The 25,153-nt window shown below is 41.5% G+C and overlaps 1 protein-coding gene across 1 annotated transcript in view; it reads right to left on the minus strand.

The window, feature by feature from the left end:
• ANK3 (ankyrin 3) overlaps positions 1-25,153 on the minus strand; it is a 320,808-nt gene that overhangs the window by 20,101 nt on the left and 275,554 nt on the right. Inside the window, exons 32-40 of the mRNA XM_084845353.1 lie at positions 23,400-23,628; positions 22,177-22,302; positions 20,587-20,709; positions 20,086-20,112; positions 17,661-17,742; positions 5,138-12,847; positions 4,432-4,506; positions 2,612-2,743; positions 1,503-1,646 (exon numbers count right to left, since the gene is read on the minus strand). Of these exons, the coding sequence (XP_084701479.1) occupies positions 1,503-1,646; positions 2,612-2,743; positions 4,432-4,506; positions 5,138-12,847; positions 17,661-17,742; positions 20,086-20,112; positions 20,587-20,709; positions 22,177-22,302; positions 23,400-23,628 (8,648 nt within the window). The remainder of the gene's footprint in view (positions 1-1,502; positions 1,647-2,611; positions 2,744-4,431; positions 4,507-5,137; positions 12,848-17,660; positions 17,743-20,085; positions 20,113-20,586; positions 20,710-22,176; positions 22,303-23,399; positions 23,629-25,153) is intronic.

A 25,153-nucleotide genomic window follows, 5' to 3' on the forward strand; every position in this document is an offset into this window, starting at 1 on the left:
CACAGCATTCTTATGTACATTTTAACATATTGCTATCTCAATACAGAAGGGCAAAAGATGGCTGCTGATCAGCCTCCTGAGAGGATCTTTCAGGAAGCACATTGCTTCTTCTGCGCAGCAATCTACACCCCCATATCACCCGAACATGAATCTCCATATCCATGAAGCCCTTACTGCAAGCTGATGCTAGCTTTGTTATAAAGCCTGATAATCCATGACAGGGTTGAAATGCTTGTGTGAAAAGTACTTCCAGTGCCCAGAGTAGTGGCTGGTGAATGGAGTGTCCCCCCAGGAATACAGAAGTTGACCATCCTTGCTCTAGCGGCATAGACAAGCACAGAGAAATGAAATGACAAGTGAATTGTAAATCATAGTCCCCCATGTAAATATGAAGTTGACCAGCTTGAGAAAGAGAGGGAAGATTGTTCAGTGTTAAATTGTGCTGCCTGGAGAGTAACGTGCACTAATGAGTTTTTTTCTGAATCGACAGAGAGAAAGTTAAAATACAGTCTGGTCTTGGTGAGGACAAGAAGCTTGAGGAAGGTTCAAAGGAGAGGAAGGACAGAAAGCAACACAACAGAAGCACATTCTCTTTGTAGAAAAGATACTTGTCTTATGATTAAACAGCACAAGCAACATTTCAAGATGAAATTTCTTAAAATGTCCACAGAACTTCATTTCTGCAATGTGGTGATTCAATGACCAATACTGCTGCTTGGAAATGAATTAAGCTCATATGCTCTGTGCACAGCCAGAAAATCCTCACAGATGGCAGCAAAAAGGATATGCATTTTATTAACATAGCGATAATAATAATAATAATAATAATAATAATAATACAACTTCTATACTGTTTAAACCCTCCTTTCCAATGGGGCAACCTCCTGATGTGTTGGCCTGCAACTTCCATCACCCCCAACCAGTGGCCATGCTGGCTGGGGATGATGGGAGCTGTAATCAACACATCTGGAGGGTGCCAAGTTGGGGAAAGTCAGTTTAGAATAATACAGCTTACATAAAAACCCTAAAGTATTTGGAAAGCAGCCTATCAACATATCAGAAGTCAGAATTGATTTTTATAACTTGATCACAAATGCACTTTTATTTATACATCTGTCTGCCAAATAAAAGCCTTTACCATTGGAAAACGAAGTACAGGTTGAAAACCCAATATAAAACTTGGAATTGACTGAAGTATTTGAGTTTAATTATTCCATTAGGGAAATTTTAGAATGTAAAGCAAGAGTTAGCAGTTGCAATCATATCTAAGGGACTGATTTCATAGTAATTTTAGACTGTTAGTTCAAAAGAGGTTAATGGAGCCAACCACTTTAAGTGTTCATTGACACATACCCTACATTTTATCTTGGAAAGAAAGAAAGAAACCCTTTTTCTTGGACAGAGTGGTTTCATCTCTCATAGTCCATGTGTTTAGATAAAAAGATCTTTCTGTGTCACCCTCTTGAAAAAAAAATTAATCAAAATGAAACAAACTAAGTTACCATCAACAGGATCATGGAAAACATTATTTTCATCTGCGAAACTTCTGGTGCCTGAAATGTTTCCATAATCAAAAATTGGTCCTTCCAACAAAGTTACAATGTCAATCCGATTGATTTTTGTCAATACAGAGGTTAAGGCATCAGCTGTGGGAGGAAGAACAAAATACATTAAAAATATGTCATCACTGAACTTCAGAACTATTTTGGCATTTGACTAGTAGTTGCAACACAAAAAGCATAAATATCCTAGAGAACCATTCCTAGAGGTGTCTGATCTGGCCACAGTCACTCATGCCTTAGTTGCATCCTGTTTTAACTACTGTAATATGCTCCAGGTGGGGCTATCTTTGAAAAGTCTTTGGAAACTTCATCTGGTCCACAATGCTGAGGCCAGGCTGTTGACCAAGGCTGGATACAGGGAGCACATGATTCCCTTGTTACAACAGCTTCACTAGTTGTTGGTCTGCAGAAGGTCCCAGTTCAATCCCCAGCATGCCCAGGTAGGACTGGGAAACATCCCTATCTGAAACCTTGGAGAGCTGCTGCCAGGAGATCAGCCTTCCCCAACCTGGCGTCCTCCAGATGTTTTGGACTATAGCCCCCATCATTCCTGCCCATTGGCCATGTTAGCTGGGGCTACAAAAACATCTGGAGGGCACCAGGTTGGGGAAGGCTGGAGGAGAATATTAAGCTAGTTTGACCAGTTGTCTGATTCAGTATAAGGCAACTTCCTATGTCCATACATTCTCACTGTGAATCCAGCAAAGCTCAAGTATGGCTTGGAATCACAGTTCAAAATCTTTTCATTTGAGGTTGTATACATTATCTGTATTAGTCCAGAATTACGAGTCCTTGAGTCCAAGGATCTTGGGAACAAGAAAGAACATGGCAGTAGTAGTTAATGATCACTGATTAACAGTAGCATTTAGATACAGCAACAAGGTAGAAAGCCTAACTTAGAGTTTTAGTGTTCTATCTGTGTCAGTTCATTCATACATACAAGTCATCGCTTCAGGCTGCAGACCATCAAGTGGTGGGACTATGCCATGAATGAACTTCACAATGTATAGACTTCTGCATGCTTCTAAACTATTAAATATTAAACTTACTTGTCGCATTTTTTCCATCTCTAGTAACCCATTTCTTTAACAACATGAAACTCTGAGCAATCAAAGAGTTTGGGTTTTCCACTCGGATTTGATTAATTTCATCAACAGAAAAATTCAGTTCTCTTGCCAGTTCTATAATATGGGGGAAAGGGGGTGGGGTGGGGGGTAGGGAGAGAGAGAGAGATCATTACATTGCTCTTATTTTGAACAGTTTGTTCAGTAAGTCTCATGTACAAACACGCGCGCGCATACATATATATATATATGTATTACATAGAGTAATACAGCTAAGGAGCTTGGTTCAGAAAGTTACCAAGCCCTGTTCAGCCTAATATGTCCTACAGAGTCCCAAAGGGGAAAGGTTTCAGGGAGAACAGAGGTTACTTCATCCTGCTATCTGAGAGCTACCAGCCAGAACTTTTGGAGCTTTGGGCTGTATCTTTCCTTTGGCAATTCTACAAATAGTCTTCATATGTACCACTATAGACTCACTGCCCCTAGCAAGAGAGGTCAAGAAGTGGTACAGCTTCCTGTTGTCCTGCTGGCTCTAGCAGAGCTAAATCTGACTTCCAGCCAGGTAGCCAGTCACTGTTGACCTCATAATTGCCAGTACATTAGGTGCCATAGCAACACATTGGCTTGCATTCACAACTGGTGTGTCCTGCATGCATCAGGGATTTCTTGCCTCTTTCCCATTGTAGCCCCTAATGCCCCCCTCCCCAAGCTGCTCCTAAAGTTCAGAGGACACTGTGGAATGGCATAAAATGTGACACAGGAGACTGAAGCTGGCGGGGGGGGGGGGAGAGCAGGTAAAAGACAATCTCCCATGTGTGAGCAGAAGACCCTTCCACTGCCATTCAGGGCACTGTGGATCCAAGCCATTGCATTTTTCTTGATTGGAAATGCAATTATTGTCCTATAAATTTCTTACTTGCAACTGTGGTGTCTGAGGCCCAAGACAGAACTCCCAGGCTGGGGGGAAGCAGGGATGGGGGATAACAATGAATGCAACAGCCCCCTCCCTCCCGTCAACTGTAGGCAGGAGGTGCAGTCAGGAGATGTGCCAGCAATGACCACTGGCCCCATGACGGGCCGTAGAAGTAGGACGGTAGAAGTAGGAACAAGGAGTTTTGGACAGCTACTTTGTTACCGAGATGACACGGCCACAACCAACCCCTCTCACAGCCCCAGATGCCTTGTGTGAAGTCAAGAGACCTCTGGGAACATGCACAACTTGTAGTGCCTGATTTCAAGAGGTGGGTGGTGGGGCCAATGAGGAGGCTCACGCACTGGCTGGGACTTTGGTAGTGGCAGAGTACGGGACAGAAGAGGAAGAGGACCAAGGTGTTGTTGAACCCCTCCGCCCCACGTCTGAGGCCTGTGGGGAGAGAAGACCAATGTGGTGGGGCACTGAGATCCTGACATAAGTTAACAAACATGTGAACAAAATCTAAACGAATATACAAAAAAGCAGGCTGATCACAATACTGCAAGTCTGCTATTACTGATGTCCTGCCCTACTGCTATGAAGCTGACTAGGGGGCTTTGGGAAGGCCCCTAATTCTCCTACTGATCTATTGCACAGGGGTGTTGCGAGGCTTAGCTCACTGAAGGAATGATGGGATACAAATGTAACAAAAATATTTTATGCAGACCTCCTGTACATCTTTTCCTGTCTACTGTATCACTTATTTCTAAAGACAGAAGATGCTCTGAGGACTAAAATCCACTATAGCCCCCCACACAAACATACACAGAGTAAGCTGGGTTTCAAAAGGGGTTACTAGCTTCTATGTCATCATCACATCATAAAATTGTACCTGTCCAGCTAAGTCCCAGGTGATCAGCCACTATTGCCATCCTTATATCTGTCCGTTCACATGGACTCTGTGGACCTGTGATTTACAAGTTCTTGATTAAAAGGCTGATGTGAAAGCATTCTTAGCACTGACTAACAGTATTTTCATACATTGTGCTATGTTAACTGGTGCTCAGATCAATTACTAAAATGACTGAGTGCCCTAAAATATATATATAACAGATTTGAAAAAGACCACCTTTATAAGGCTGCATCAAACTACATGATGTTAATTGTGTAAATGAAACCAAACATGCCGACAATCTATCTACTAAACTGTAAAACGGTGGTTTAACTACTGGTGAAGGGGAGAAAAAATGCAACCCACCAGTACTTGAAGAAAAAAAAATGTTTTCTCTATTTTGACAAAATGCATTTTTTTGCTGTCACAAAATAAAATCTTCTAAGACCTGAATGATTACATGAATGTCTTCAGCATGCTTCACTAGCTGTCTATAGCATAGGCTTCACTTAAAGGAAGAAAGAAGAGTATAAAAGACAGCACATACAGATGACAATGACAGAATGAGAACTACAGTAAGGCACTTCACAGGCAATCACAACAGTTCATGCACTAGGATCAACAAGTTGAAAGTTTTACAAACTAGGCTTGATCTCCACGAGGTGAGCCACGAGAGCTCCAGAAACCTGACTCCCTCCATTCTCACCAGTCCTCCTCTTACTCCTCCTCCTCTCACTGTCGGACTTTTCAATCTTTGTTTTTAAAGATGCTGCCTCTGTTCTCATATCTCTAGCGGGCTTCGATGTAATGGAGGGCTGGAAAACTTGAGTGGCTTCGGACAAGGATGTGTTTCTTGACGTACTGCCTTCTTCATCATCGTCATGATCATCGGACACCTCTGACTGCATCTTTTTGTCTTCATCAGATAGGCGGTCCACAAGCTTTAAAGCCTCACCACTAATTCCCTTAAAATATTCAATAGAATGTTTACATACCTCCCTAAGCTGACTTTGCTTTACTTTAACCATGGTGGTGGTTGTTGTGACGGTGGTAGATCTTACCTTTAATGGTAATTTAGAAGGAAGCGGTTTGGCTTTGCTTCTCTCTAGCTGCTCTTGGTTTTGAGCCGCTGGTGTTTTTCTAGCTATACCTAAGTTATGCCTTTGTGTATTTTTTACAGGAATCTTAGACCTTACTTCTACATGTGGAGAAGAGCTGTATTGTTTTCTTTTGTCAACTTTACTATCCTGTCTGACTTTACTCACTCGGCAGGCTTGGCTACTGCTATGTGGGATGGCTTCTTTTGCTGAGGTAGCTTTTATGGGAAGTTTTGATCTTGCTCTATTCCCTACTGGCTCTGATGATTTCTGCTGTTCTCCGTGTATTTTTTGCTTACAGTGTCCTTGTGTTGCACCTGTACCATGTCCTGAAATGTTTTTCATTTGATTAGCTTTCTGTGTGGGACACTTGGGCTCAAAATGTTCATTTAGCACTACTTTACAAGTAACACTATTAGTAGGTATAGCGGATGGATCCAAATTGTTGTTGTTATTAAAATTATCTTTTTGGAAATCATGCTTTTCTGCTTCCCTACTGCTTGACTGGCTAAGTATAGCTGTACTTGTAACCTCCTCTATGGCTTCATATTCTAACTCCTGAACACCTGGTGTCACAGCCTCTAGCTTATCTGTCACTTCTCCAGAGACATCTTTCTTCAGCGTCATGGTGGAAGCAGAAATTCCCATTTTAATAGGTGTGCGCAATTTGGGATCAACTTTAGAAGCATTAACAGCGGTTGGTGATTTCTCCAGTAAGATACTACCCGGTGTTGCTTCCATACAATCTCCACTGGCCTGGATGATGATCTTATGTTCAACTGCTGGAGTTTCTACTTCTCTCTCTATGGTTTTTTCTACAGTTCTGTCCCCTGACTGTGGCTGTGTGATGGCAGTGACTTTATTTTTATCCCCTTCCCCCTTGTCCCCTGACTTCCCTTCAGAAGTATGCTCACCAATCTGAAAAAATTGGAGTCTTTCTTCAACAAAATCCCTCTTGCTCATGTCAATTGCTCCACTGCGAGTCATCTCAAACATCTTCCCTTCGTGAAATGGGAAGGGGTTGGGCTCACTAGTTGGAGTACTTTCATCAGTTGGAGTTCTGGCTGGAGTCGTGTCTGGGGTTGTTGCTTGAGATTTGTCTTCTACTGCAAGGCCAAAAGGCTTAGCCTCATCATCCCTTGATTTGGACTCAAACACTTCGTCATCACCACGATTATTGGACCAAGGGTCAAAATCTAGACTTTTAGTAGCTACTGTCTTAAAAGGGGTTGCAAACTCTTCATCTACTTTGTAACTGAAATATGTATCAGGAAACACAGTCCTGTCAGGGTGCCTGCCTTCCAAAGTGAAAAACTGTGCCCCTGACTTTTGATCAGTCTTAGCACTTTTTTCAGTTGCTGGACATTTAGATAATGGCTTGCTTTCTTCATTGCTGACTTTTTCTTCTTCCTCAATAACTTCCAGCTTACTTTGGCTAAAGCACCGATCAGTCTGTTTCAAAATGCCTTCTGTAGCCCATATGTCTTTTTTGGTTTCTACTGCTGGACCTGCAAGTTTAGAATCACTCTCAGTCAACCCATCATCTTCATCTTGTAGATCATACCCATCAAGAGAGTCAATTTCAGTTGCATCTGTATCATGGGAGAATTCTGCAGTGGTTGCTATAGAACACTCAGTAATAGACTGGTCATTGTTCCCATTTTGCGCAATATCATTCTGGGGAGAATCAAGGCCAAGATCAAATTCATTGGGCTTCCCAGTCTCTTTCTTTTCAGATGATTTATGCTTGGAGGCTTCCTTCTGGTCATCTTCAATATCATTTATTTTAAACATGTATCTTTTAATTGGAATGGGTTGATACAGGGATTCATCATCACTAGAGTCACTGATATCTTCTCCCAGTGGCACAGGAGAAGGTGGCTGTACTCTTATGACAGGTTCAGCCAGTTGACATTTGTCATGTTCGTCCTGTAGGTTCACTTCTATCATCTCCATCTCACTCTCAGAGGAGTGGCGATGCTTTTCTGAGTCTGTTTGATCAGCATCTAATGGAGGAGGAGGTGGGAACTCAATGTAGGCAACCCTGTTCCCTTTTGGCCTTTTATTAGAATCTCTGTCTAGATTATTGGGCAACACTTTGTCAATTTTTGGTGACTCAACAGTGTCCTGTTTTACAGAGGTCGATCTAGCCTCTGCTTCCTCCTCTGACTCCTCAGAAACCTCAGGGATAGGACTGGGTTTGCCTGGTATATAGGCTATTAGTGAATCAGGCGTTTTAGATGTAAACTCATAACTCACTTCCTCTGAGCTGGGTGTCTCAGGTGTTAATGGGCTTTTTCCAGAGCTATCTATGAAAGACACCTGTTCTAATGTATCATCTTCTGGACTACCTTGTGGAGAAGGGAGAGGTTTCTGCTGCCTAGTAGTATAAAAGCTTCCCCTTGTCTCTTGCACAGTCTTACTTTCCTGACTTACAATTTTTTTAATATTTCCTTGTTGCACCTCCCTTTCATATTGCCTCCCTACTTGAACAAAACTGACATAAACAGGTAAGGTTTTTATTTCTCTTGCTCCCTCAGCTGTTGCCAAAGGGGCAGATTTCACCAAATTATCACCATGAATGGAGTCAAAGTCTCTTGAAGGAGACTCCTTTCCTGGGCTAATTTCTAAAGAATCAGGTGATTTACTAGGGGATATCTCTGCATCCTCCACAGGAGGACTTAATTTAATGCAGCCATGTTGCCTGCTGCCAGCTGGACTGAATTCTGAATACTTATTCTTATCATGCTCTGTGTAATCAAAAAGTCTCTCCACTTTTTCCTTAGCCATACGGGCATGGGACACTTTAGCTGACAGTTCATGTACTGTGTTTTTTGGCTGTTCATGAACTCCATCGAGAATGCTAGCTGATAACATTCTTTTTTCTTCTGAAATTCTGACTGGAATGTGGGATGTAGTCAATGGTTCTTTTTTCTTTGAAGCTTTATCTGTCACTTCACTGGGGTACTCCCCTTCTCTGACAAGATATTCTCTATAAAGGACCTTTTTGGATGGAGATTTTACAGTCACTTCCTTCACTTCCTTTGAACAGGATCCATTTGTTGATACTTTGTGCTCATGCTCTGTCACAGTGATAAATTCACTGGCTTGGCCCATATCTTTAGTCTCAGGGTGGTCAATGTGATTTTCTTTCACTACGTCCTGAACAAGCACATGGGAAAGTTTTTCTTTTTGTGTTTTATGGGCAGATGTTCCAGGGCTTTCCCATGTTCTATAAATCTTTTTATCCCAATGACCTTTGGTTGGTGTGGTATCTGAGCTTGTGCTGTATGCCAAACCTTTCACCTTCTGTTCTGCAAAAGCTTCTAGAACATTCTTAGTTGGCACTTCACTTCTGAGTTTGAGCACATCTGAAGAAGCAGCATCTTCTGTAGCTGTGCCTTTACCCTGGGTGGCATCTTTTAATTTGCTAGCAGAAGATTCCCTCTGTAGACCATCGGCAAGGTCTACTTCTTTTGCATGCTTTTCTCGGGCATAAAACTGATAGACTGGGAGCTTGCTGTCCTGTATTTTTTTCACTGGGATTTTAGATTGAACGTCCTGTCTTTTATCCTCTTGAAGTAGCTCCTTATTCTTGGAGCCTATGCTCTGTTCAAACTTCAGTCTAATAGAACTGAGTTTGGATTGCTTCAGCTGAAATCCGGTCGGCAAAGCTTCAGGTGTTCTGCTCTTCTGAGCAATTCCTTTGTGTTCCATCAGCTGGTTACAATCCTCAGTCTGCTGTGTGAGAGCCCTTCTCTCGGGGCTGCTAGGCAAACTGGCTGCTTTCCTTTCATCGGCTTTGGGGAAACACTTTCCATCATGGCCATAGGGCCCTCCTCTACTCCAATCATCCTTTGAACTCTGAAAGTCAGAAATGGTCACCTTTTCGGGACTGCTGCTGGTTGAACTATGGCCAGAATGAGCTTCTTTCCCACTTCTTTTCTGCTGCTTTTTCTCTGGAGATTGCAGTTCATCATTCAGTTTTTCAGTTTTGTCCCGGAAGAACTGTGATACTTCTGTCAGCTTTTCTTCTGCCTCCTTAACAGTCCTGTCCACCCTGTCTTCATACATCAACTTTTCTCTACCTCTATCTAATCTGTTCTCAGTAAAGTGCATCCACATAGCGTGCTTTGGGCTACTAACATCTCCAGTATAATGTAACACTGTCACTTTATCATAATGATCATCTTTAGACATTTTACCTACACCATTTTCTGATATATCTTTAGAGATTTTGGTGAGGATTTCTTTAGGGGGGGCTGTGGCTACTTTTTCTCTGCATCGCTTATCAGGCCCCTGTAAGTCTGAGCTAAGGGGTAGAACATGGTCAGTAACTGACTCCTCAGTATCAGAGTGAGACACATCTAGCTTTTCTGAGAGAAGCATTTTCTCAGCAAACCTGTAAGACTCCCCTCTTAGTTCTGACAACTCATCATCATGGTATTCTACTGAATGTTGACTCAAAAGCTTCAGTGTTTTGTACGAGTCATCAGACATAAGTTGGGCAGAACTAGGGCGACTGTCTTCTTCCTGAGACACAGGAGTATTTACTCTAGAAGATTCCAGATAAGAAGGAAGGGACTCTTCTGCTGTAAGTTCTTCTTCTTCTTGCTGACCTTGTTCATCTGAACAAGGAAGAGCATCCTGTTTTTCCAGATCACCTCGAGGCAAGTCTTTCTGATAAACATACATTTCTTTCTCTGGGTGCTTTTTTGTTTCTCTAATAATGACTTCAGTAGGTTCAGCCTGATTACCTTTTTCGATATGGACCTCTATTATACGCTCCAGTTTGGGTTTCATTTTGCTGTCCTTCTCTGTATGTTGGGGTGACATTTCAGTAGACTTGCTAGCATCTGGTGCTACTGAAGACTTATGTTCAAACAGACCTGCCAGCTCCTTGGAAGGATCGCGTCCTGACTGGAAAGCTTTCATTATATCATGAACAGACATTGTTTCCTCAATTCTTTCTGAAGAACTCTCAGGGCATGGAGGCTTATGATAAACCATTCTGGTTGTGGTAGTTATATGAGTTTCTTCTTTCACACGGACACCTTTACCAAGAACACACTTGTGGTCATCTTCTTCTTTCATCTGAAAGGCTTTCACTTTTTCTTTGATAGATCCCCCATTTGGCTTGGGTTCCAGCTCCATAAAAGTGGGTGCCGCTTTTGTTGATGGCAGCTCTTCTACTTGTGGTTCAGGAGCTTCTTCTGATGAGGGCTCATAGCTACGGATCACATGAACCACCTCTGTTCTTGTCTCTGTGATGACAGGAGGGATGGGTACATCATGGAAAAGTGGTTTTGGCCCTGTGCTCTCTGCACTTTGTGGGGCTGAAGGAGTTTTCTCACTTCTTGTTTCAAAGCCACTGTCGGATAAAGGACTTTTGTCTTGGTCGTGTTGGGAAAAGTCATCTGGAGATTCCAAAATGGTATCAGTTCCAAAAAAGGAATCTGCAATTTTACACAACTCTTTTTCTGAAGTAGAAGGCCTCATGGAGGCTGGAGGCATTTTAAGCTTATGTTCTTGTAATGCAATGGCTGGTTTTAAAACTCTTTTTTGTCTCTCTTCACCTTCTCTTTTCCCCTCTTCAAACTTGTACTTTAAACTTGCCAGTGAACTACTACCAATGTCATTTGTCAAATAATCAATGACTTTAGTCAAGTTATAATCCTTTTCAGATACAGCCTTTGCTTTAATTTGCACTTTTTCAGGAATAGATAATGGAGGACATGTCATGCCTTGCCGTCTTGCTTCATCAATCTCATCTGCACTGAACTCTACCCATTCATCCTCAGAGGAGTGTCCTTTATCATGTTTTGATAGCTTGGTTGATGCTTTATTTTCTAAACACACATCTTTTTTCAGTATCTCACTAACTTTGACTAAGTCCTCTTTTACTTTCTCAACAAGTTTAAAAGGTTCTTCATCATCTATTCTACCCTCTTTTGTTAGTTCTGGCTGGAATGCCTTGTCCTCCATTACATCTGTCTGCAATATCGCTGTCATTCTTATTAGGTCCTCTTTCATCTCAGCCACATCTTTTAATATCTCCTGACTAGAAGATAAAGAAGTTGGTGTGGACAACTTAAGAGCAGAGGGTGCTAGAAACAAGGATGATTTTATAGGAGATGAGGTTCGGTTAAAGTGAGGCTGTGTGTGTGTCTCTGTAGTCAATGTTTTAATAGGTGATAGCAACGCAGCTGCCGATTTTGTAAGGGAAGATGACTCTGGGAGCTTCTTTAGTGCTGGTTCAGACAAAACATTGACTACAGAATATACTGGCACTGTGATTGTTGATGAAGTTACTGACGAGGTAGTTGCTGATATTGACCCAAGAGATGTGTATAATACACCTGCAGAAGGAGTTCTTATGGACTGAAAGGCTGATGGAGTTGAAGACACATGTGGCCTGAGTGGAGAAAATGGCACTGCAGTAGCGGTTGGAAACATTTTCTCAACTGCATCAGTGGCTGCATTAACAGCACAACTAGCAGAACTGGTTGCTGCAGTAATCTTGTCTTGAAATGTGGCTTTGGATCCATTGATTAAACTGGCAGGGGACGGATATTTCAAAGGTGACATGGATCCGTTAACCATTGCTACCTCTGTATGCCCAACTGTGTGTTTCACAGGGGATGTGAGGGATGAAGCCACCGTGACTTTAGATGATGAAACAGCATCAACTGCTGACTTAGCAGGAGACACCACTGATTTTAAAGGTGGAGATAAAAGCGGAGATGCTGATGTGATGATTGACTTAAATGGCAAACTTGAAGAGTACATGTTAATGTTCGATTTGGGAGATGCTGGAGGCGTCATGGTAATGGATGATCTCTCCAAAAGAGACCCAGCTGTAGTCACTGGAGATGTCCGAGAGGGGAATGCAGAAGTGGATGCTAGCCCTTTCAAAGTAGCAGCTTCTGTTACTGTGGGAGCTCTGACGAAAGAACCAGAAGAGACTTGGATATTATATGGAGGCTGCGAGACCACAGTTTTTATTGGTGAGGAGATTGTCCAAAATGATCTAATTGGAGAAGCTACATCGCTAACAGATTTAACTGAAGATGTAGTGGAGGCTCCTAATGTGGATTTGATTGGTGAAGCAGAAGAAACAGACCATATTGATTTTAATGGGGAAGCTGTTGGAGTGTTAGAAGAAGAGCTTGATAGGGAAGTGAAGCCTGATTTGGTTTGCCCAGGCACAGTAATTGGTGCTGTTGTCCATGACTGATATGGTCTTGCTGAAAAGAATGGCTTGTATGAATAGGTAGTAGGTAGGGATCTTGTTGCTCCTGCACTTCGTTCAACCGTTTCTTAAATTGTTAAACCAAAAAAATAACGTAAAAATCAACAAAAATGATTGAAAAACAGAGAGACCAGAGAAGAAAATTGGTCAGTAAACGTTGTAATATTACAAAAAAGCAAGTACAACTGTTTGTATGAATTAGGATGAAGTAGGTAAAATCAACAGCTGAACAGGAAGGGAAAATAGGATTGAGCCACATAATTATGGATGATCCAAAATTTAAAAAGAAAAAAAGTAGAAACAACAACATGAAATGAAAGACAGAAAAGCACAAGGCAACCAAGTCTGCAAACAATGAACAAACAGAAAACACTAAGAAGGAGTTCATTATGGTCTAAAGTAAGAGCAACAACCAAAAATTCTTCTCTTACTTCCTATTGACTTTCTGATGTGCTAAATTTGAAAGATTAACTATCTCAGCTTCATTTTGCCTGTTATCAGTATAGTCTTTGTTTTGTGCAAATATCAAAATTGTCCTTTGGGAAATTTCTGTTGTTATATCCTTAGCAGTTTTGTTAATACACTGAATAGTTTTTCTATAGCAGTCTTGTTAATACAAAACAGAATAAATGTGTGCAAATGACATTGAGTAGCTAAAGTCTGCTTTGAAAACCACTCCGAACTATTTCATGCAGAACCCAAAATACCTTTAAAGTGACAGGCAATAGATGTGCAAACTGTGAGGCAACGGGAATAAAGTCAAATCCCTCTCTCTCCCATGCACATTTCGTATATGCTTCACGCTCACAAAGCCAATAAGAGCAAGAACTTTTCTGACTCAAGGATTAAAAGAACTAAAAAAAAATGTTTTGTGCATTTCTTGGCTTTTTCATGCAGTATTCCTTTTACTGGGTAAAACGTAAAGCTAAAATCTTCACATGAAATGACTTTAAGAAGCATTTGTCATACATAAAAAAATGGGAAATACAATTAATGAAAAAACGTGAGCAAGCAAAGCAACCAAATGTTTAATTTTATTCATGCATGGTTTATCATGTCAAAACAAGCACATGGAATAAAACAGTTTGTATGGTGTACTATGCAGAATACACAAATGTTCAAAAATCTTTCCACAGGAGGCATTTTAAAAGAAGAGTACACTTTTTCTACAAGGTGTAGTGTCTTGGTACCTTTTGAGGACAGTTTTCATAGCAATTCAAAGAAAGGCAAGTTGATTTCCTATTGCAAAAGGAAACAGGTGGCTACTGGAAAGAGGGTCTTTTCTGTGGTAGTGCTTTGCTTAAGGAATTCCCCACTCACCCTGAACGAGATTCACCTGATGTTATACTACCTTTTAGATGGCAATCTAAGTCCAACCTGTTTGCCCATACATTTAATAGCAAGTTAATTTAATGACTGAAATTGTTTTATTGGCATCTCTGCTGCTGCTATTAACGTCCAGTTTAATCTGTTCACTAGGGATTGTTTACTGTTATTATTGTGTTTTTATAGTGTCAATTTTGTAAACTGCCTGGAGATTATTTTAGTAGAACAATAGGATATACATTTAAAAAAACCACCAAGATGAATATTTTGAAGTCACTAGCTGAAGATGTCAGCTTAAGAAAGCCATAACTTTGGGGATAAAATCACCAATATCTTTAGAAATAGCAATGACATTGAGAGCTCCAACTCATAAGTTACCAGTGGTGGCCTTCTCACAGCAGATAGGTGCCCCTTTACTCTCCACAGGTCCAGCTCCAAGTTAGAGGGGCCCCTAGCAAAGTGCCCTGCAGTGGCTCTGCCCCACACCTGTGGACCCACCCACTTGCTTGCTCTCTAAGCAGTGGGCTTGCTGGGCAACAGCAGCTACATTGAGAAGACTGCCCACCATTTCATTTCTCCAAATGCCTTGAATTGATGTTACGTCAGGGACTCCAGGGCATTGTGGGAAATGCAAAATAGTGGGTGACTTTCCAGCCACGGTCACCGGGCAAGGAAGTGGCTAGGGAACTGTGTGGACACGTTGGCCAAACAGCAGAACCAGTGGACCATCATGATGGGGTCTTTGGGCCCCAGCAGCTGCCAGAGGATGGTGGGAGCTGCAGCTACCTTTGCCTCCTCATGAAATGTATGAGCTGAGGCCTTCAAGCCAACAACCAATCACGCCCAGCAAGCTGGTGTCATCATGGAGTGCTTGGCTCACACATACTTTGATGTGCCTGATGGAGAGGGCAGGGGCACCCACCGGCTCCTCTGATATGTGAGAGCTACTGCAGGTATTGTATGAATGACAGCAAAGCTCTTCCGGGATGAATGACTAAATGACAAAACATAGAAATACGTTAAGGCACTCAAAGTATTTCACTTGGAGTTCAACTCTTCACTTGGAGTTTCACATGGAAACATATTCTCCACACACCTTTGTTTGAAGTTACTTTGGTAACATTTCAAACAAATGTGGTCCTTTTTAAAGACAAACAATAATTTCAAGGCACTCATGGAACTGGTATTATCCCAATGAGGTAGCAACAAGGTACAAGCTTCCCTAACAGCTGTTCACTTCTACAATGGGAAATTCTATATATAAATTATATATCCATTTTCCATTGTAGAATAGATCTTACAGAAGTTATGTTGGTGTTCCTTTATTAAGATTATGTGTGTATGTATGTGTGTGCATGTGTATACACACACACACACACACACCTTGGACCAATGTGTCAATGGACAAACCAATGCCGGGGGTGGGGGTGTTCGAAGGAAAAAACAGCTGTGCAGAGCCCTAATCTGGATCCCACTCCCCAGCTATTTGCCCCGAAGATGCTGTTTACTATAAACAGCACCTTTCGGGGCAAAGAGCAACCAGGGGCAATTTATGATAGGAAACTAGTGCTGGGCCAGTACCATGATTCAGACTGGGGCTCCACACAACCACTTTTCCTTTTTTAAATAAAGCACACTTTAAAAGATAGGAACATAAGAAGAGCTGTGCTGGATCAAACTAAAGATCTATCTACACCAGCATTTTGTTCCCACATTGGCCAACCAGATGCCTATGGGAAGCCTACAAGCAAGATATGAGTGCAACAGCACCATCCTGCTCATATTCCTCAGCAACTATCTCGAGAGGCAGACTGCCTCTGATACTGGAGGTTAATATAGAGCCATCATGACTAGCAGCCATTAATAGCTTTTACATTACATTAAAATGTGTATTAAGTGTAAGGTGTGGTTTGGACCTCAGTTGCAGCCACTTAGGTGATCTACACTGCAGATGTCCGAGCACAGGCCATCATATAAGTATATGGGTATGTGTGTGGGGAATCTGTGAGTTATTGTCTATATCAAGGGTGTCAAAGTGGGCCAAGTTGCTCCCCCTCGGATCAACCCAATGGGCTGGATGATGTGGGGGGGGAGCTCTCTGGCCCTGAAGCCCCACCCCTCCTCTGACATCATCTACTCCCACTCTGCCATTTTCCCTTTCTCCATTCTGAGAGAGGCACTGTGCTCCATGAAACTAGATTGTTCTGTGTTTTTAAGATATACATTCAGTTTGAAAAGGAAAAAAAAAAACAGAATTATAAAGGAATTCAGACAAATCATAAATGTTGGGGTGCTGTGTGCCTATAATAGAATGTAACATATGCCTCTGAAGGCTAGTGGGGTGTAGGATGGAACAGGCTAGGGAATCCCCTCTCAGCATGGAGAAAGGAACTTGGCCGGTGCATGGAGGTCTGGCTCCTTCATGTTCTGGGCCAAGTCAGGCATCTCCTTCACATGCTGACTGGGTTTGCACAACATGCTAACCCATACTCAGTCATTGAGTGTGGACTATTGTTGAACCGTGGGTTAGCGTGTTGTCTGAATCCAGGACATTTCCCTCAGGGTGTCTTGTTAACCATGCACTGTGGCTTATTTTTCTCAAACAAGCCACATTGAGAATCCATGGTTTGTTGTTGGGTGGTTCAGGATGGTTAACAAGCTACCCTGCAGAAAATGTCCTGGGCTCAGACAACATGCTAACCCACGGTTCAACAAACAACCCACAGTTCAACAACACTGAGTGTGGGTTAGCATGTTGTCTGAACAGCCCCACTGTCTCCATGGGGTGGAACATGAAGGAGCAATTCAGTGAATCCCGGATGCTACCTCCAAGCAGAGATACCATCACCCAATCAGAGATAGTAACATCTCCAACCAGAGATAGCAACCTCTCCCACAGAGGAGTACGTGGTGCAGGAGGGAGACCTCCACAGACCAGATTAGGTTTGACAACTCTAGACTATATTGTTATGTTGTTCATATGCAGTTGGATGATTCTTGCAAGTGAAAAAAATGATCCCAGCACAACATACAAACTGGCCTTGTGGATGAAGGAACATGAAATAAATTGGATAAGAATGTTTTAAAAGTGGCTCTTCAGTCTGACTGTGGGAACTGCTATAGTGAAAAATGAAATTGAAGCATTGGTTACATGTGTGGTTCCCTTCCGCACATGCATATCACATGCATATCTTTGGATCCCCATCTGTGTGTTTCGCCTGTCAATGTATTATTTCTTGTGTGAGTTGTAATGAGATTTAACCACCTTGTCTCTTTAAAAGGTAGGAGAACAGACTATCTTCTTTTAGTATGTAAGCATAGGTTAATGATTTGAATTATTCTTTAGTCATGGATATTTCAAGAGATGACGTGAGACTTACAACTCTGAATTTCTCAAGTTGCCTGTGCTCAAAAGGGCTCTTGGATAATTGGAGACTTTTTGCCTATTAAACCAGGCCTTTTCAAATGACACCAGAATAAAGCATTTATAGAAAAAATGTCTCTTTGTGTGAAAAATCAGTTCACAACATTAGTACGTTTGTTAAGAAACTCACTCATTCCAGGCTCAGTCAGATAGCTGTAGCGCTTACGTAAAGCAAGGGACACAAAGTTCTGCCGCCGGTCTGTTTTCTCCGTCTGCAACAAATCATACTGCCTTTTGGTACCTTTAAGAGACTGTTGCCATCTAGAGCAGATTTCTTTCTTTAATTTCATTGCTTTATATCCCACTTTTCCAAATATGGCTCAAAGTGGCAAGCAGGATATGCAAATGCCTGCTTAAAAACAGCAACAGGGAATCTACCTTTACCTCCCCACGTTCACATACTTTCAGATATTTTTGGAGAGCTAACTGTACTTAGGGAAACAGTACTTGCCAATAAAATCAGATATGAAGTGACATGGAGAACTGAGGAGGGGATGGGGACTTGGCTCTATCTTGCCCTTCCTCAGGATAGTGTTTTAGCCTAGCAACCACCCTATAAAGTAGATAAGTCTGGGACAAGATTATTGGCCGATGGTCAACCAGCGCACTGAATGGCTGAGTGTCGATTTGAACCCAGTTCTCCCATGTCCAAGCCAAGCCATGAAAGTGTGTTTTGTCACAACTCCAATTAAATATTATTTCCCTCTACAAAGGCTCACTCATCTGTAGACTAAATTTAAATTACAGCTTCATCCACATTTGTTTTCAGTTTTTAAAGTTATCCCACCTTCCCTCACTGGCTCCAATCTGCTCTCAGAAATCCCTCACATAATCTGGGCCACATCTGAGATTACATTTTACTGACATACAATTAAGATTTGCAGCTTAAGATGTATGTTGTCATTGAAGAATGGATATACAGGCTCCCATTTCATTGCAAATACATTTTTGGGGAGAAGATGACCAGATTAACAGATATCTTGGAGCCAAATCAGGTGCTGCCTAACTCTGGGATTTAACCTGAGGCGAGCAGGCTTTGGGAACACCCCACCCTTCCCCTTCATTCCCTCATCACTGATAGAAGGTAACGAGTGAACTGTGAAGTTCCAATATTTATTTGGACATGGGGGTCTACGCTAACCTTGTAAGACAAGCAGCATTCTGCCTTACAGGATCAAAGTGATCCTGCGTGCAAACAAAAATGGGATACATCTCCCAGGTTCACTAGCCATCCTACTCAGGGTGAGGGAAGTGGGGGAGAGAGGGGAAACAGTATGGGAGGCAGCATGAGTCCAAGGCCTGCTCTCGGTATCCCTCCAGGTAAAATCCTGGCAAAAAGCAGCATTTGTTCAGGCTTTGAGTTATGAAAGAATGGATAGATAGATAGATAGATAGACAGACAGACAGACAGACAGACAGACAAGATGTCAATTCTTAAGTAACACATACACATATTTTAAAGATCTATATATTAAGATGAACTTTGGCTAAGTGCATGGCCAAAATCGGCCCCACCAAGTTGGAGGGCACATAGGACTTGGCTGGATATTGTACATCCATTTCATTATGCTGAGACTTAATTTTTATATTAAAAAGTTTAACTACTGTAAGTTCCTCCATCCCCACCATATCACATTAACATTTGGGGCAACAAATGGGAGCACCACACATGAGGCTACAGTTGCACATCGCACATCAATATAGCTGTAACTTAGAACAATCAAATACTTCTCCCAAAATTAATCTTTCAAGAAAGCACATAAATCACAATGTACATCTACTTTAGAGTGAGTACAGAAAGGACAAAAAAAAAAGGCATGGAAGGGGATTTTTTTAAATATGCACAAATGCAGGGATGCGGATTAGAATGCAAGATACTATTGCTAACTGATAACTTGCAGTATAGACCCCCGTACAAGTTTTATATCTCTGCTTAGTTATGCTTATAGAAATTGGGTTGTTGGATGTTATTAAGATATACATTCAGTTGGCAAAGAAAAAAAAATCAGAGTTATGAAGTAACTCAGACAAATCATAATGTTATTTTTTAAAATTATGGAATCATCTAAAACAATCAGATGATTGGCACCATTGTTGGACTGGTATAATATCTTATGGGTGTGATCCTGCTAAATGTAATCCCATTTTAAGTCCTACTGATTCCAGTGGGGAAACTGAACACATGGTTAACTCCCCCCCTCCTGAAATTAGTGATAAAAACATTCGTTATAAATAAAACTGATACTGATAAAAACTTCTGTTATAAATACTTATACAAGTTTTGTATGCCTCTGAAGGCCGGTGGGGTCTAGGGAATCCCCCCTCATGTGTGTAGCTGTATAAGCTTCACACACAGAAGGGGTAACATTGTGCCCATTTTGTTTTAAGTGCAACCTTAAACTTCAGCTGATGTCTGCATTTTTAATTTAATAATAAAGAATACACATCCATACAATCTGGGAGTTTAGTAATCATATTTCTGTGATTATATATAATTTCTTTAATGGATACAAGTTCTGATTATAATAAAAAATAAAAGACAGTGTTTATATTACCTCATCATCTTGATCTGACTCTGTTTCCTTTTGGTCCCAAGTTGCATTGCAGAGACAAGGAATATTATAATGGACAGCAGGGAAAAGAATATCAGGATATGAAAAGGACCAAGTAAGGGAGCACAAAAATGCAAGCTAATTTATAAAAAGCAAAGCAAACCTCAAATGTGAACAGAAAATAAATTAACAAACACAACTCTACATCAAATGCAAATCAACACATAATGCTACTAAAAGCATAAAGTCTATGAACTGTAAGTAGAAGCATGAACTGTAAAACGAAGGACCCAGTCATAAAAATAACAGAAACTAAACATCACAGTAACAAGAAACTGTAAAAAGCTTTCTGCATACATGAAAACAATAAGACATAAAATAGGCTAAATCAGATTGCAAGCTATTCATTCCCATTACTAGTGTTTCATTATAATCAGCAAAAAAGAAAAAAAGAAAAAGAAAAAAGTTAATTGAAAGTTATTAAATGAGTCTCGGTGATCATACCTTTTTGTGTGCTGGCAGAGTGATATTCAAGTTGCAAACTGCCGTCTGTGGCAGACCCTTTGTAGTCTTTGGTTCTTTCAGAAATGATAAGCGACCACAAGGTTCTTGGCTGGTGTCTCTAATCTATAAATAAATAAAATGTCCACACACTTGTTTGAAATATTTAAAGTTCTTTGGGTTTCCATTAATTTTAGTTTAGTTGCTGCCTCTAAGTAAAAACAAAACAGAAGAAGCGGAAAGGAGAAGAATGTTTCTTGGACCATAGGATGGGAAGATGCCTGAAGATCATCTGATCAAATGTCCTGTGCAGGATCCCCAAACATTAATTCTCATCCCTCCTCCTACAGATTAACCCCCCTCCCCGCAACACACACAAATTATGCCACATTATTCCCATCATAGAGGGTCACAAATATAGAGCTGGAAGGAGCAATTATGAGGTGCCCACATTAATTAAAGAGTAGTTTCATAAAACTGGGTGAAGTTGGCCAACATTTGAGATCATATTTCTTTATTTACATTTATATCCTGTCTTTTCAGCTTACAGTTATTATTTTTAAAATATCTACCATAAAATCCCATAAAAGGGCACCTGGCAGCAGCAAAAAGGAAACATTAAATAATCAACAGCCCAGACAAACAAAGTCACTTTAAAGTATCATTTAATTGCCAAGAAAGAGAGTGCAAAATAAAGATTTCTTGGCAGGGGGTTCCACTACCTGGGCACCATCATGGAAAAGCTCCATCCCTGGTCACTACCTGCCTAACTTCCATAAGTGGGAATAGCCAGAGCTGGGCCTCCTCAGGTGAACTTAATGACAGGACAGGCTCATCTGGTAAAAGGTGGTCCTTCCATTCCCCTAGATATAGGTCACGTACAGCTTTATAGGTCAAAACCAACACTTCAAAGTTGTTTAGAAACAAACTAGGTTGAATCAAGAAAATCATCAGCGCAAGCAAACCAATGGCTGCGTTTACTCCTGTTTTGAGGTTGGCATGCAAAAAGTGTAATGCAGGCACTGGCAGCCATGTCAGCTCAATAAGGGCATATTTTCTGTAGATGGACAAATTGTTATATATTTATTTAAAAGCACTGCTAAGCTGCATCTTCAAGCATCTGAGTGGCTATTTGCAAACAGAATGAAAATCCTAACAAAACCACAATGTGTAACCAGACAATAAAACTGATTTAAAAAACAATCTGCAGTAATCAAATTAAAAAAGCAGCAGGTTGCTCCTCTTGCCCAAGAAGAGGAGGGAATGGTAAAGCTTTCTAAACACCAGCAAGGAGGTATGCTGATGTCTGTCCTCCAGAGGATCACTTCAGAGCCTTGGGGCTCTTTTCGGCCACAAACCCCATTTCCCAGGTGCATCATGAGGAGGCTCCAACCTGCCATTCTTAATGTATGGGGTGGAGGTTCATGTCAAGTGGTAGCAATTGTATTGTGCATTGTAGTGGCTGGTGTGCCTTTTTTTTAAAAAAAAAACCCTCACACTAATATGAGCTTTAAAGAACCCCAAACCCTCCACATTAGTATAAACAGAAAACCCTTTTTCTCAGTGGTATCGCTCCAGTGACTTTACTTTTACCTTAATAGAAAATGGCAGTCTGTTTTCTTTGAAAGCATAAAAATTAAATACAAGTTGCTGTCCTCCTTTTGTCAAAGGGGCTAGGTTCCCATAGCAATCCACGTAGATAGGCTTTCCTTCCAAAACCTGTTGGGTCAAGAAAATATTTGTCAGATCTATTCCAGTGCTCAAAACAATTAAAATAAATAGAGAGCATCTCAGTTGTTAACATTACTCTTTAAAGTTGCACTTAAAGATATTTTTCAACATGAACTCAATGTGTGTGTGTATTCTTTTGTGGATAAAAAAAGCAGTCAGAACTCCATCTGTTTATTTCCATTTATATCTCTTCCTTCAATGGCCGCGTCAAGCTCAGGTCTTTACCTGCCTCCTTTTTTCCTCCACCCAGTTAATAAAAGGACCTACGGGGTGATGCGGAGATGGATTCACAAATTTCAGCAGTAATTGGCCATGCCTAGCTCCACCAATTCCCCCAGGAAGAAAGGAGAAAGGGAAGCTCCAGGTTCCAGCCGACATTGACAGAACTGCTCTTCACCCAATTACCCTAGTATCTTACTTCAGCCAGATTAGATAAAATGTTTTGAACTGATAGATTCTCATGTTGGAACTGACCATGCAGATTGCATCCATCCTTGGCAGAACTGCACGTATGCTCAGGCTTCCTGGACCTAGGTGCTGGATGAATTACCTTGCTGCAATCACTTTTGATGATTTTTCATATGCCCATGAAATTGCTAACTTTGAATTTGTTTAGAGCAGCCTTCCCCTAACCTGCTGCTCTTCAGATGTGTTGGACAACAACCCCCATCATTCCCAGCCAGCAGGACCAAGAATTGTGCTGGCTGGGGATGATGGGACTTGTATTTCAGCACATCTGGAGAGTGCCCAGTTGGAGAAGGCTGGTTTACAGCCATTATGTCCAGCACTAGAAATTGGCTATTGTACCTACAGTCAATAACTGGCTTGATTAAAGTCCTTGAAATAGCTGGAATGGACAAAGTAACATACAAAATTCTTGGTCAGAACAGAGTTAAATATACAACATCCACACAAGGAAGATGGACATCATTTATTCTTTATTAGAATACAAACTGTAACTTTCTTAATTTAGAATGCATTACATTTTCGTACTCTTCTTCATATTTAATTAATTGTTAAAAGAGTCCTCCAAACGCTACAGAAAGGATTATAATGAAGGCTTTTACTGTTGAATCATGATGTACCTCAATGTCTTTGCTCCTTGCAACTTCTTCAAAATTCTCTTGCTGCTCCAAAGTTTTGTCAACTTTATCATCTGTCATGCAGAAGCAACGCAAAGTGGATTCCACAGCATCATTCATTTTGGCAAAAATGACAAACTTGGCCATGTATGGAACACATATTAATTCCCTATAAAGCTGTGTGGCCAGCCCGACAGTTTCGAGAACTTGATGGCAGTCTGCTAGCCAAAATCTGGATATATAGATATATGAAAGACCAATCAGCTCATCATGCAAAGGAGATTTAGTTCATTCAGAGCTGAGCCAAAGACTCAAAAAATATTCTACTGGATCACCATGACAAATCTATGACTGTTTTCCCCCACCCTCCGTAACTTTATTTGTTTTAAACTACACCTCCTATAATTCACTAGCAGCAACAAGGGCAATATCCAACTGTGTTGTTCTGTTATCGTAAATGCTATTGTGCTAGTGGAAAGTAGTTTCCAAACTATGCGCAAGAGAAGAATCCAATTAAAGTTATGTTTGCACAACCATGGTACCACAAGCAGTTTTTTTTAATTATTTATTTATTTATTTATTTATTGCATTTATATCCCACCTTGTGCATTATGCTTGCATAACCTGTTGTACAACCAGTTTTGCATAACTCTTGTGCAACCTATATGCAACCAGTTGTGCATTCTGCTTGCACAACCTGTTGTGTACTGGCTGCATAATGGAAAGATTCAGTGGAGCTCTGTTCGTGCTATTTGAGTATGTGGAATGATTCTGTTGGATACTGCCCCAAATCACAATCCTTCAATCTTTTATTCATTTGCACATTCTTTTCCTCCAAATCTGGGGAAGCTCATGAAAAAGCATTTTTCTGGGTGAGGGGATCAGGGCGGTGGTGAATGCCTCCCTTGAGGAGGGAGTGATGCCATCAGCCCTCAAGGAGGCAGTGATAAGACCACTCTTAAAGAAGCCCTCCTTGGATCCCCAAGTTCTGAACAACTTTTGCCCAGTCTCAAATCTGCCATTTTTGGGCAAGATGATTCAGCGGGTGGTGGCAATGCAGTTGAAGGCACACTTGGAAGAAACTGATTATCTAGACCCATTTCAGTTGGGCTTCAGGCTTGGACATGGGACAGAAATGGCCTTGGTCGCCTTGGTAGATGATATGAGGAGGGATCTGGATAGGGGTGAATGCTCCTTCCTTGTTCTCCTCGACCTCTTAGCAGCTTTTGATACCATTGACCACAGTATCCTCCTGGACTGCCTGGAGGGGTTGGGCATTGGAGACACCGTATTGCGGTGGTTCCGGTCCTTCCTCTCCGGCAGGTACTAGAGGGTAGCCATGGGAGAGGAGGTTTCGGACCTGTGGCCACTCACTTGTGGGGTGCCACAGGGTTCCATCCTCTCCCCGATGCTATTTAATATCTATGTGAAGCCGCTGGGGGCTATCATCAGGAGGTTTCGGGTGCGGTGTCATCAATATGCAGATGACACGCAGCTCTACCTCTCGTTCAAATCTTTACCAAGGTTGGCCGTAGAATCCCTGTCCAAATGTCTGGAGACGGTGAGTGGCTGGATGGGGAGGAATAAGCTGAAGCTGAACCCTGACAAGACCGATGTCAGGGTGGACACTGAGCCCATAGAATCCCAGAGTAGTTCTGATGCTGAGGAAGAGCAGTCGCTCCTTCGGGAAAGGAGCGCGCTCCTTTTTTCCCAGGACCAACAGCTGACGGAGCTTCCTCCCACCCACATTCCTAGTT

This window comes from Heloderma suspectum, chromosome 3 (assembly GCF_057233095.1).
Source record: "Heloderma suspectum isolate Gila_16-S chromosome 3, 16-S_ref, whole genome shotgun sequence".
Classification (NCBI taxonomy): domain Eukaryota; kingdom Metazoa; phylum Chordata; class Lepidosauria; order Squamata; family Helodermatidae; genus Heloderma; species Heloderma suspectum.